This window comes from Sturnira hondurensis, unplaced genomic scaffold, assembly GCF_014824575.4.
Source record: "Sturnira hondurensis isolate 20B ecotype Veracruz unplaced genomic scaffold, ASM1482457v3 Scaffold0024385, whole genome shotgun sequence".
NCBI lineage: Eukaryota > Metazoa > Chordata > Mammalia > Chiroptera > Phyllostomidae > Sturnira > Sturnira hondurensis.
Genome location: NW_028097016.1, coordinates 1,376,147 through 1,389,449, shown reverse-complemented (window position 1 = coordinate 1,389,449; position 13,303 = coordinate 1,376,147). Strand labels below are relative to the sequence as shown.

The window sequence follows — 13,303 nt, the reverse complement described above, 5'->3', positions numbered from 1 at the left end:
TGGCTGACAACTACATCCTCAATGTCTGCACATGAAAAGTACCCAATAACTATTTGTTAAAAGAGAAAGAAAAGCCAAGATACCAGATCGGTCTTTTTTTTTTAAGTGGGATTAAATAATGTGGCATTATAATTTTGTACATCTTCCACTGTTTTGAGCCTCTTAGAGCTTGTCCAGGTTCACATGGCTTGTCAGAATTCAAACCCAGGCTTGTCTGGTTTAAAAAAAAAAGCAAGCACGTATTTTAGTTAGTGTGTATTTGTAAGTAAGGAAGAAGGAAGAAGGTGGAGTGAGGCTTCTCACAAGTGCTTCTCTACTAATCTGACCCTATTGCGTTTCTTCTTTTTTCAATATAGGTCAAGCCTTGCGTACTTAAAGGTTTATAAACCTATAAGCAGACACAGCAGACTGTTTTTTTCACTGTACTTTCTTGGAAAGGCCTTGCTTATATGGTGTTTTTTCACTTTACTTCCTCTTATCTGGGATTTGTGACACATAATTGAACTCAAAAAACAAACTTAAATTGAGCACCTGTGTGAAATCACCCAAGGCTGGTAAAGAGATGTTATATAAGGGGGAGTTTCCCCCCCAAACCAGAATTTATTTATAAAAATCTATGTATTTATTCTTACATTTAGACTTCAGTCATCGTCAAAGTACTCTCCATCTGATGCAACACATCTATCGAGACATTTTTTCCACCGCTCAAGTTTTTGAACTCATCGGTTTTGATATCTTTTAGTACTTCTGCCATTTTTTGTTTCTCCTCTTCTACATCAGCAAAATGTTCCTCTCTGAGGACTTTTTTCATCCAGGTAAACAGAAGTCGCTCAGGGTGAAAGGCTGAATTGGGGTGGGTGGGGCACAGAGGTCATACTGGTTTGGGTCAAAAACTAAGGAACACTCAGTGTGGTGTGGGCAGGCGTGCTTGTAAGTCACCCATCATGAGATGGGCAAATGTCAAGAGCATATGCAAAAAAACTCACTGAAGCCGAATGCAGCCTCTCACAAAAATGCCAGCTGGTACACTGGTACAGATGGGTTCCTAGAACACTCACCTAGCAGGGGAAGCCTGTACTACACGGGGACCATACTCCGGAAGGTAATTCCAGAATCTCTGGGGTCCCTCCTTGCAGACCAACACCACGTTCCTCTACCCTTCCCGAGGTCAATCCTGTTTGGTGGAGCACACACTCCTCTATAGACAGCAGCAACTCACGGCTCAGCACGATGCCTACCGGCAGTTAACCTGCGAGTTTCGGTACATCATTTGTCTCTGAGTCTTCTATTTATTCAGTAGAAAGTGAGGATGACATAAATACCAGACTTCAAAAACGGGGTACCTAACTCTGTGCCAGGCATTTTACATCTACTATCACAACTGGTTTTCGCAATAACCCCGTGGTGTCAGAAACACATCACATTGTGAGTAGTATGACTTGCGCAAGTTCATATAATCAATAAAAAGAGGAGTCTGGGACTCAAATCCAGACCACCTGACCTCTATTTCCTTTCTACTATGTCTCCTATCCCAGCAGCTTTGAGAAAACCACCTCACCAAAAAATAAAAAAAAATGTATTTAAAAGTTTTCCCAACTATAGAGGTCTATAGTTTTAGAAACATTAAATAATTTGTTACGTTGAAGAAGAAGAACTAGAATCTGATTAAGATTTTAAGGATGATGAATTAATTACCAGAGAGGAGCTTACTTTTAAGAGTTGAAATATTTCCTGTACTTCAAAAGCTTTCAATTTAAATAACAAAATAGAAAACAATTCAATTGAAAAATGGGCAAAGGTCCTGAGCAGACATTTCTCCAAAGCTGTATGAATGGCCAGTGGCCAACGAGCTATACGGTATCACCATCTTAATCAAGACACCTAAGAGTCCCTCGTGTTCCCTCCCTTCTTTAGTCCTCACACCCACGTCATCAGCAGGAAGCCCTGTTTGTGAACTCCGTAAGGGTAGAATTTTATTTATTCACTATAGTACCCCTGGTGCTTAGAATATAGTACCTGGAATGTATGAGATGCTTAATTAGTATTTCTTGAATAAAAGAATTCACACTGTCCTTGAAATTAACACCTTTAAAAGAAAAAAATCCCTCATTTGATAATGTTAATATATACACTAATTTTTAAAAATGTAGACTATGAAAGTTTCCTTTGCCATTCTGGTTGCTGAAACACATGAAAGCTGTATTCTCAAAGGGACATGGGTATGCTATGCTGCCAAAGTATACAGAAGTAGAACATACAATTTTATTCAAGTTCGCTCGTATTACCTGATTCACAGATATTTAAGATATTTTATTTTATAAAAACTTACATCTGTAAGTAATGGATTGACCATAACAGAGGGTTTAACCTGGAATACAGGATAGGCTGAGGGGCCCCCAAACCCCTAAAATTGTATGCAAAATCTAACATGTATATTGGCATGTGTATCTTTTTGGTGAGAGAATTCATAGTGTAATTAGATTTTCAAAGTCTATGACCCAAGAGGTTAAAAAATTACTTAACTATAAACAGTCACAAAGTCTTTTTAAACATGAATTTGTACAGTAAAATAATATCCAACAGCTCCATCTATGGGTAAGTCATTATCACCTAACAGAAATAATGACAACTACCGGAGACCAGTGCATCTTGCGAATGCTTGTGTTCAAATCTTCAGTGTCACTCTAGTGGGAATTTATTAACTACTGGATCACAGTTTTGCTTTCCAGATATAGATGCAAAAACCAGGAGACTGTTGATGAATTCTACTTACAGTACTTCAGCACCAAAAAATTTGGGCAGTTATGCTGATACATGTATGTACAGTTCAACATCTGTCAGTCTTAAAACGCTTATTTATAGTGAAATATATATAAAACCGTTAAAAACTTTTCTATTTACATTTTCTTAAAAAATGAAAAGTATAGTTTCCTTTGCCACAACTTGTCAAAACTGCCTCTTACCCTCCCGCCCTCTTACCCCTCACTCTACTTGTGACAGACAGTAATCACGAGACCCAAACATATTGCTTAACAAACTGCGGCCTAAAAAGGTAGAATGCTTAAAAACATTACATTTAGAACTGTAAGTGAACTTTTTATACATTTCAAAGGGGGTTAAACAAAAGTATGTAAAAGATTTTCAAACTCTCAGTCCAACGTGAATGTGCAATTTCAATGTAAAGATAGCATCATATGAAGAATTTGTTTTCCTGAATATAAGTGAACGTTTCCTTTGGGTCAGAAAATGGTTTTTTTTCCTCTGCTTCACAAGGAAACATTTTTCTCGTTAAGTTTTCTTACAGTGGGGAGTGGGGAGGTGGAAAGGTAGGCAATCCTGATTTACAGGAAATTTGTCACAAGAAATATCGTCTGCTGAAATGTTTACATTTAAATAAATAGAAGGCAAGTGTGCCAGACTAGAGCACAAAGGAACAACACAATAAATTAGCATACAATTGGTGAGAATGTACAAGCCACCCAAAAAAGCAGTTCCCACTGGTTAGGGATCTGATTTTCACCATCTATCAAGGATTCTTTAATGCCAGTATTTTTCTAGTTATTTTATAAACTATGATCTAAGCAAATGTAAAATGTTAACCAATTTAATACTTCCAAGGATTTGCAAAACATAAAAGAAAAAAACCTGTTCCTGAAACACTGTTTCAAAGTACAAACTACTCCCATTCTCCTTTTCCGATGGCGTTTCGCTCAGCAGAAACCAGGTGAGGAACATTCACAGAAGTCTTTCACCAGCCGTGGTCCAAGAGAGGAAGAACACCAGGGCTGATGCCACTGTGGATGTGCATTCTTTTCTTTTCTTTTTCCTTCTTTTTTAAAAAAGTACATTCATTCTCCTGTGAGTTTTATTTTGTTTTAAAATGCTGCTCCTGCAGCAATTCTTGTCGAAACACTGCTGCTGCAGGTCTATCTACAGCCTAAGCGTGGGCAAAGTGCTCTCTTTAGACATCAAAATACAAGGGCTTCCCTATACACTTGGTAACCAAGTAGGTTTTAAAGTGCACGCCTGTGTCCAAAACACTAGGACCGTTCAGCAGAACTCTGAGAGGGGCTGGGCTCAGTTCCATCCTCTGTGCTACTGTCTATGTCCTGCTCCATTGCTGTTTCATCGTCATCCAACTGCTGACTGGTGAAGTTGTTCAGCTCAAGGAGCCCGCTGGGCTCTACTACTACATTGGAGCTGGAGTGACAAGGAATAGCGTACTGGGGAATGGCCTAGAAGAGAAGATACAGGAGAGAAGCTTTATGGTAAAAAAAGGTAACAGAAGGGTTTTTGCAACACTAAAGAAGGAAAAGGTATCTGACATTTATTAGGCAACTACTACACCCTAGGCACTGTGCTAGGTCCTTTCACCTATGATACTCTACTAAATCCCCATAACAACACTGTTAGGAAAAGGTTATTCCCATTTTACAAATGAGGAAACCAAGAGGGTCAGTGACTTAATGAAGGTCTCACAGTGGCCAGGGTTAACGCCAGGATTCAAAGCAAAGTCTCAGAAAACCCAAAGCAATCTGGCTACTCCTTGATGGCTCCTCTGCTAATAAAGGAGGCTGGAGTCTGTGCCTAAGTAGAGAGAGACTTTGAAGGACACTTTAATTTGATTATTAAGGACATTTTAAATGTAAATACAGTCAGATTTTTTGTGAGTGTTTGTTCCCATTTCATATAACTAATCACTGTGAAAAAGTCTCAGAGTCAGGAGACCAGGATTTTTGTTCAGCTCTGGCTCTACTTGTGGACCTCTGAAAAAGTCACTTCACTTCCTTGAGCCTTAGTTGTACACAGTAAGACAGTTGGAGAAAATATGCTCTGAAGACCCCTGCAGTTCTATAATACTACGAATTCTACAATGTAGACTCCTTCAGGACACTAGATACATCTTGTTCATTATTCTATTCCCAGTACCTAGCACAGTGCCCGGAACATAAAAGGTTAAGTAATACATGTGGAATGAATGAACAAATGAATGAAATACACATTATTGCTGTCTAAAAGGACAATGCTTTTCATTCAAAGCATTTAATACCAAAGCACTTCTACAGACTTCTTTCACTCACCCCCATAGGCATTTTAATGAATCAGCAAAATCAGTACTTCAGGTCAAAGCTAAGTATTACTAATATGAAAATGTTCTCACAATGTATTAATGATAATTACAACAAGGGCTATCTTTATTGAATTTTCCTCTCTATCAGACACTTGACCAGCTACTTTATATACATCTTCTCACCTAATTCTCAAAACAACCCCCCCCCTCGAGGTGAATGCTACTGTTTCCATTTCACAGATAATGAAACTGAGGCACAGAGGTTAACTATTGGTTGCTCAAGGCCAAAATCTCAGTAAGGAGTACAGGGGAGGTTCAAATCTAGTCAAATTTATTTCTGACTCTAAAAGTTTGATTCCTAATCACTATGCTGCCCTTGCCTCTGATACCACAATCTAGTACATGATACATGCTAAAAGTTAGGTGAGTGTTCTGTAGAGAAACTATTAATCAGCTATTATCCTTGTACATAAAACAAATTGTATTTTCACCCCTGTTCATAAAGTACAGAAAATAATCTACAGTTAAGCTATCCAAAATCATTTTCAATTTAGTGAGCATACAAATTTAAACCCCCAGGAGCCACAGTAAATTTTAGTAAAAATAATAATTTTAGTAAAAATAAAACAAGTTACCATGTGTTGGGCAATCACTATGAGCCAAATACTGTGCTAGGTGCTTCATTTCGATTTTATATAATCCGTACATCCACCACATAGAGTAGGCATACCTTATTCCCCGTTTCACGGATGAAGAGACTAAGGCTCAATGAGGTTAAGTAGCTTTGCCCAAAGTCAAAGTCAATGGTAAAGCCAGGACACCATTCTTTTTCATTGTACTCTCTCTTTAGAGGAAAAATAATCTCTTTGTCAAAGATTATCTAATTCACTAGCATTTGTTTTAATAGGGAAAACCAAGTTATTTGAATAATTCAACAGCCAGTTCTATGTGCCTTTAAATATTTCCCCTGTATTTAACGATATCATATTTGGATTAATATTAGTTAATTTGTACTCTCTCATAGATTGGCATCATGGAAAAGGATAAATTTACCACAGAAATTTCCAAGTCTGCATCTATAAGTCCTAGACTATCTACATTTCATAAACCCAAAAGTTCTCAATTAACTAAAATGTGCCACTCTGATACCTTTTAAGACATCTGTCAGCTTATCAAAAAAAGACAACTGTCAAGAATATACCATGGTACCCTGCAAGGGGAGAGAGAAATAAAACACAATTTCTCAGAGCTAGTCTGAACTAAGTAACTCTTCAGCCTTGATCTATTATGCACGATGGAAGATGAGTTTAGAATGAAGAGGATATAAGACATTATGCTCACTAGCCTATACTTACCAAGGCAGAACAGTAACCATAACAAAACTTTTCAGTAACAATGATTGAAACAAAAAACAAAGCTTTATTGTTAATCCCAAGTTAGACATAAAATTAAATTACTTGGAAAATTCTCTTATAACATGTTTCTCCAGACATTTCAGTTAATTAAGGTTTATTGTCCTGAAAACCATAAATTTGGACCAAAATCAAGAACTGTGCTTTTCCAAGGGAAGGGTCTCTGAAATGTACTAGAAATAGAAGTACAACCCAATTAGATCCCAGGAGTATTTGAGCAAAAATTAGGGAGCCCAAAACTGACCCCAGGAAGTTGCCAGTCTTCAGAGGTGACTTGCTGAGTTAACACTAGGAAAGGCGGCTTGCATTTATAAACCCAGCTGACATATGGGTTGCCTTGTGACAATATTCAATTTTCTAGGACTCATTCCAAAAAAATAAATATGAAATTGAACATCTAAATCATATTAAACCAACTTTGTCAAACATGGTATATCCAGATAATTCGTCTTTTTCCCATCTTGGCCTGACCCCTCCTGTGACAGCCCCGAACACCAAACCCGCCCCCCCAAGACGCCCAAGAGTTCTCATGTTCAGGCGTTCTCAGTGCTCTAATTCTTACCTGGATGATAATTTCTGCCGGGCTCTCTTCAGCTTTCTTTTGGCCTACATTTTGAATACGCACGAACTGGCCTGTTGCAGGCACTCCTGGTGCATCGATTTTCCTTGTCGTTAAGGGAGGGCCAACGGCAGATGGACTTGAACAGGACTCTCTACATTTCTGTTGCTGGGGAGTGCAATTCGCCATCCCTGTCACTACCACGTGGGTGGAGGATAATGATCCTGCTTCACCAGTGAGCATACTAGTGGCAAGAGCCTTCTTTGGGGGATCCACTACCATATGCTCTACATTTGTATCAATCTGAGCTTCCATCAAAGACATTTTCAAAATGTCTGACACTGCTGTCTTCTCAGAGGCCTGAATGGGAGATATGCTTGTAACTGGTGATGTCAGCTTAGGCACAGAACTGCCACCAGTTATCTTTGTAACTGTGGGTGGCTGGCGCCCCTCAAAAGTTATCTTTGTAACAGAGGATCCTTGGGTTATAATTGGCTGCTCCACCTGAAAACAAATTGGGGTTGTGTGTGTTACAGCTACATCTCTTTGAGAAAACCTATCAAACACCCCAGACAATATGGCAAAAGAAACATTCGTGCGGTATACTAGGAAGACATTGTGAAGCTTGGTGTTTTGGCAAGAGGGCTGGGCAGGAAAGTAACTGGTTACTTTTAAGGAATCTAGGGGAAGAGGAGGGGTGGAAAGAACCTTTGTTCAGCCAGCCAAGGTTCATAGCAACAAAGGGAAAAAAGTCCCAGCAGCCTTGTTTTCCTCTGGGATTTATATTCCCACAGTATACCTTAAACCTGTCTCGGACTATTTCATATAATCTTCGGCTTTTTAAAATAAAAAGAGTTTTAAAAATCTGTTGCTTCAAAATACATTTACACAAACATATCCTATATATATAATTTACACATACACACGTCACTCTAAAACTATTGACTTTCCTGAATATAGTTTTTCTTTCAAATATCCACAGATAATTCCTCTGCAATCTAGAAGATAATTTATTAACTAGATGGTGATGATGTAAACTACAAAAGAAGATGTTCAATGAAGCTCCTTAAAATAATGCTATAGTTAGCATTATTGCCACAGAAATAGGAGTTTACAGGCATGGAAATAAATATTTTATACAGAAAAAATAAAAATAATTTAGGGATATCACTTCTGTGCACTGTTGACCAATGCTAAAGTGACTTCATTTTAAAAATGCCTGGAAAATCAAGTTCTGAGTGATAGGACTTTCCCCTTCCTACACTGAGGTGTACATTTCTTCCCTTGCCAACCTCCTGATGGGGTAAACTAACACGAGTGTAACGAGGCTTTTGAGTTTCCTCTTGCCAGGAGAAAGCACTGCTAATCACGTTAGGGTTGTGATGATCTCATTTTTTCCGTGAACAGATAAGTTTAACTTTGCATGCTATCAATATTCCGTTACCTGGCTTGTCGGCTGTTTCTCTGACGAGGCTGGGAGCGCCATTTGGCTCTGGGGGGTTTGGGGCTGCACGTAGATTTTTGGTTGGTTCGGAGCCTGCTGCAGTTTAGGGAGCTGCTGTGTAGTTTTCACTGCAAGCACCTGTACTACAGTTTGCGGGGGCTGTGCCATTAAGGTAGGAAGCTGCCTGTCTTTGGCCACGAGAGGATGCTGTGTGTGCTGTACATCTGGCTTGGGCTGTGCTTGTTCTTGCTGGAGAGGGGTGAGTTTTTGATGCCTGATGGAAAGCTGGGGCATTTGCGGGAGTTTGTGCTGGAGCTGGTCTGCCTGCAGGTGGATGGTCTGCTTCTGTTTAGTCTGGAAGCACTGCAGAGTTTTCACTTGCAGCTGAGTCTGTTCCAGCTGGGGCTGGCTAAGCTTCTGCTGTTTAGCGGACTGTGACTGAGTCAGGGCAGATCGGTAAAACAGACCTGTCTGAGGGTCTAATGTGTCCATCTCTTCAACCTCGCCCTCCTCAGTTCCAAGTTCCTCGCTGTGTTTGGTAAAAGCAGTGTGACTGCTTAATGCCTAAGTAAAAAAGGCAAAAAGTAAGAATGAAATAAGGAAAACACCTGCATTGCTACATTTTTCTCAAACTGGAAAAGACTTGGTTATAAGACTCATGCAAAAATTTTCAGAGGGAAAAGCCTAAAAGACCAAGAAACTTTGGTCTTTTCCAAGGTTTCTAAATCTAAAGGCAACTTCACATTGGGGCTCTTGTAATTTCAATTCTCAGGTGTTAAGTACTGTAAAAACTGTTCTACTCACTTTTATAAGAAAAGTTCAAGAGGGACCAGAGCTTTCGGGCAAGAAGAATAAGGTTGTCTGCAGGCACAAGCCAACACATAAAGAGAAGAAAAGGCTCCCTGGCTAAAGAGACAGCTCTTAAGCCTGCTCAACAGTGTTAACCATCCAAAGAAAGATGCAGCAACCAGGAAGAGGCATCCGGAGAAAAGCCAAGGTTCAGAGAAGCCCACTTTGGCCATGTGCATTTCCAACGCTGTCCAGAAGGTAAGAATTATTTTTTAAAAAATTTTTTAAATTCACTTATCTTTAGAGGGGGAGGAGAAGGAGAGAGGGAGAGAAATATCAATGTATATGGTTGCCTCTTGTGCGTCCCCTGCTGGGAACTGGCCTGTAACCCAGGCATGTGCCCTGACTGGGAAATGAACTGAGATCCCTTGGTTCGCAGGCCTGTGCTTAACCCACTGAGCTACACCAGCCAGGGCCAGAAGGTAAGAATTATTTTCTGAGAAACCTGCCTATCCTAGTCCCCACAGAGAATCTCTCTGGTGAGAGTGGAGATGGTTTACCAGACTTCATAAAGGTCTGGGAAAAAACTCTCTGCACTACACCCCCTTGCTCAGATTCCATGCTCAAGAGGCAATAGTTTCCTAGAGACCTGGCTCCCAGGAGGGAAGAAGGGGTGGGGAGGAGACAAGAACACTCCTGTCAGTAAAAAGGGAGATTGTCTGCTGTTGGTTATAATAGCATTGGGAGGAGGTCTTGATCTTGAGTGACAGGGCCAGCCTGCCTGACCTCTCTGGCTGTCTTGAGAAAAGTCAATGTCAGGACTGGCCAGGTAAGGGCCAGACTCCAGGCAGAGATCTGACACCCAGCAAAACCTCTGGCCATCTGGTTTCCCCAGTGTCACGAGATCCAGCCCAACCTCATCCTTCTGGCTACACCTCCACTCTAACTTAAGGCTTTGAGATTCAAAGCCCTCCCCTATCTCATAATGAATTTACAAACATAGGTTTTTAATCCAACAATCTCTTCATTGCCTACAATTAGGGTCAACTGTTACCAGTTGAGGATGGTGATTTATGTGAATACTAATAAGTCATGTGAATATCTGATATCTATGCTATTACTTTTAAATAAAGGCAAGCTGCTTGGGGTTTAAATTCTGGCTCAAGCCACCTAGGATAAATTATTTTAACTTCTGTGAGCATGAGTTTCCTCATTTGTAAGAGGGATAATACACTCGCCTTACAGAATAATAGTGAGAATTAAATAAGTTAGTGTATTTAAAGCTCGAAGCATAGTATCTGACACAAAATCAACTTATTAACATGCTTCCTTTTTCCCGAATCCCTGGTACCAGATTTTCTGTTTTAATTAATTCATTCTCCTTACTGTTGAGTCTTTTCCTTCTTAATTGGTCACACATAAGTAAAAATAAGTCAAATATTTATTTACCTACTTATTCATATGTTCCCATGAGGATTCATTATAAAAATGAAAAGTAAAACAAACAAATAAAAAAGCAACAAACAGCAAACAAGCCAACCTCTATTTCATTTTAAAATCTTACCTCGGTGATAAATTCTTGCATAACGATAAAATGCTTAGAAGCAGTGACCAATTCTGATGCCATAGAGTCATCTAGATAGCCCCACCCTTTTGAAATAGTAAAAGTTCACAGGAAATCCAAGAATACTATTTCTTAATTATTCTCTGCTAAGACTCTCAATTCATTTCCTCTAGTCACTCCTCAGAGATGAAGGCAATACACAAACACTCTGATTCAGTTATTTCTCCTTTTACAACAGGGGAAGAAAGGAAACTTCATTTCAGGCAAATTGCAGTTACAGAAGGTCGGAAGAAAAAGTGGAGATACAACCTGCTGCATAATGTGGGTGATAGCTCCTGGGGAAGAGGCTGGGATGGACTTCACCACCACTGAAGTTTGAGTTGCGGTCTGTGACTGAGCCACATGCTGGAGCAGTGTCCGCTGGGGCTGGGAGGGCTGTTGAGGCTGGGAGCGATGGCTAACTGAAAATAAAGGAGGTGATGATACTTCTACAGAAATCATTACAGCATCTGTAACCAGTAGCCATTTTAAACAAATGTCTGTGATACTGCATCACAGAGTGTGGTACTGTGAAGCAGGATCAGAAGACCAGAGCCTCCCCATCTAATGAGTTATGTGACTCTGAGAAAGTCACGACTATGAGACTCTATCCTCATCTGTAAAATGGGAATAAGAGAGCTATTATAAGGATGATATGAAAAATGTACGTGGGAGCATGGTGAAAAACACTATCATAAAGAAGGAACAAATCCCTTAGAGTTACAACCTCCTATGAGTTGTACTCACTTTCTCCAATGTCCTTTATCTAAGGTAAAAAAACAGTAATTTGTTTCTGTAATAGATGTCAGATTAATTTAAGGATAGTAAGACAATACTAACTTAATCTCTTTAGCCCAGTTTCAAATGTAACAAAAATCAGAAACATCCACTCCTTTATATGAAGTGATACTGTTTCATTCCTTACAATTCGTAAAGATGTCAGAGGTCAAGGTAACACTGCAGAAAGAGAGCTGGACCAGGAGTCACACCCGGATTCTGTACCACTGTGCCACGTCTTCAACTAGCACGTGAATTTGAAGAGGTCACTTAAACTCTATTTCACTTCTGAAACTTACAGTTTTATTTTTAAGGGATAATAAAAATTTGTTTCTACCTAGAAGAGGACTAAATGAAGTAATGAATTGAAAATAGTCCTTAAATTATTAAGTATTAAAATATAAATTTAAAAAAATTATAGAAAAATTAGTGTTCTTTCATCTTCTCAAATTTAGCTCATCTGACATAAATGGGTAGATAAGAGTATAGACTGAAATAATATTCTCTTGCTACAAAGGTCCCATTGAGTAAAGTACACATGAAAAATATTCATCTACATTGATGCCAATCAATCATAATTTCAATGCTTTAAACAGTATACACATTGACTACTTCTTATTCTACAGAGCTTTAAAAATGATTATGTTTACTAAGAAAAAAATCTAGAAAAGTAGCTAAGGATTTTGAGAATATCAAAACTCTCTCAATAATCCATGATTCTAATGTTCACATATTTTGATCTAAAATTTCAAGTAGTAGTGGTTCCATACTTGGAAAAGTCATTGGTGGGGTGTCCAAAGGTAAGATGATCACCACAGAAGTCACTGTAAAAGTGACATTTATATGTCCTAAGTAGAGGACTTTAAAACTATCCGGTGAAATAGAAACAAGCTTTATTTCTTTCTATAACACATTCTACCTATATGCACAAATGAATTATTGCTATACTTGCACACATGCCTCCATCTAATGTAAGAGATTACAAGAAGCATCACTACTCTTCTTTTATAAATGTACTGTAGTATCACAGTTTGTTTTATACATACATTTTAAATTATATGAATGAATAAATCTCCTATATGTGCTCATGTGCTCAACCAAACTGGAAAAAAAGGAGTTAGGGTTCATAACAAAACGACTACTGAAATCATTTACAATATGACTAAATAAAAGGAAAACTAATCATACTCATTTTAATATTAATTAAAATTAAGCAATTAAATTACTATAGTTTTTATTGATGAAAGCATCATCAGAAATAAATGACATTCGACAAATAAAGACAATTTCTGATGAAATTATCAGATTATATAAAACATTTCTGCTGTCCATATAATCTTTATAATTATTAATTTTATTAAGAAATGAAATGGATTTAATAGAAGACTGACTAAAACCATTTAAAAATAACCTTTATTCAAGACACTATAGATTCCTCCCCAGAGCACAGGGAAGTGAAGACAAACTAACACCACTGCAGGGTAACAAAGTGGCCAGGTGCTTGAGCTGGCTTTGCAGTCAAAGAAAATGCTCCTGTGACCAAGGACATGATGGGAGGAGACTATGGGAGGAGGTCACAGCGAACATTTGGAAAACAGCTGAAATGACCTTAACTGCACCAAATACCATAAATAGTCACTTATTTCTT

At 38.7% G+C, this 13,303-nt stretch overlaps 1 protein-coding gene across 10 annotated transcripts in view; it reads right to left on the bottom strand.

Annotated features, from left to right (window-relative positions):
• Positions 1-2,284: 2,284 nt before the first annotated feature.
• EMSY (EMSY transcriptional repressor, BRCA2 interacting) overlaps positions 2,285-13,303 on the bottom strand; it is a 78,579-nt gene continuing 67,560 nt past the window's right edge. For 9 of the 10 annotated variants that reach the window (XM_037038451.1, XM_037038446.1, XM_037038450.1 and 6 more), the window contains 4 exons: positions 11,149-11,300; positions 8,487-9,050; positions 7,046-7,546; positions 2,285-4,235 (listed from right to left, as the gene is read on the bottom strand). In XM_037038451.1, coding sequence (XP_036894346.1) covers positions 4,041-4,235; positions 7,046-7,546; positions 8,487-9,050; positions 11,149-11,300 — 1,412 coding nt within the window. In that variant the 3' untranslated portion in view covers positions 2,285-4,040. The remainder of the gene's footprint in view (positions 4,236-7,045; positions 7,547-8,486; positions 9,051-11,148; positions 11,301-13,303) is intronic. The other variant, XM_037038453.1, reaches the window with a different exon arrangement.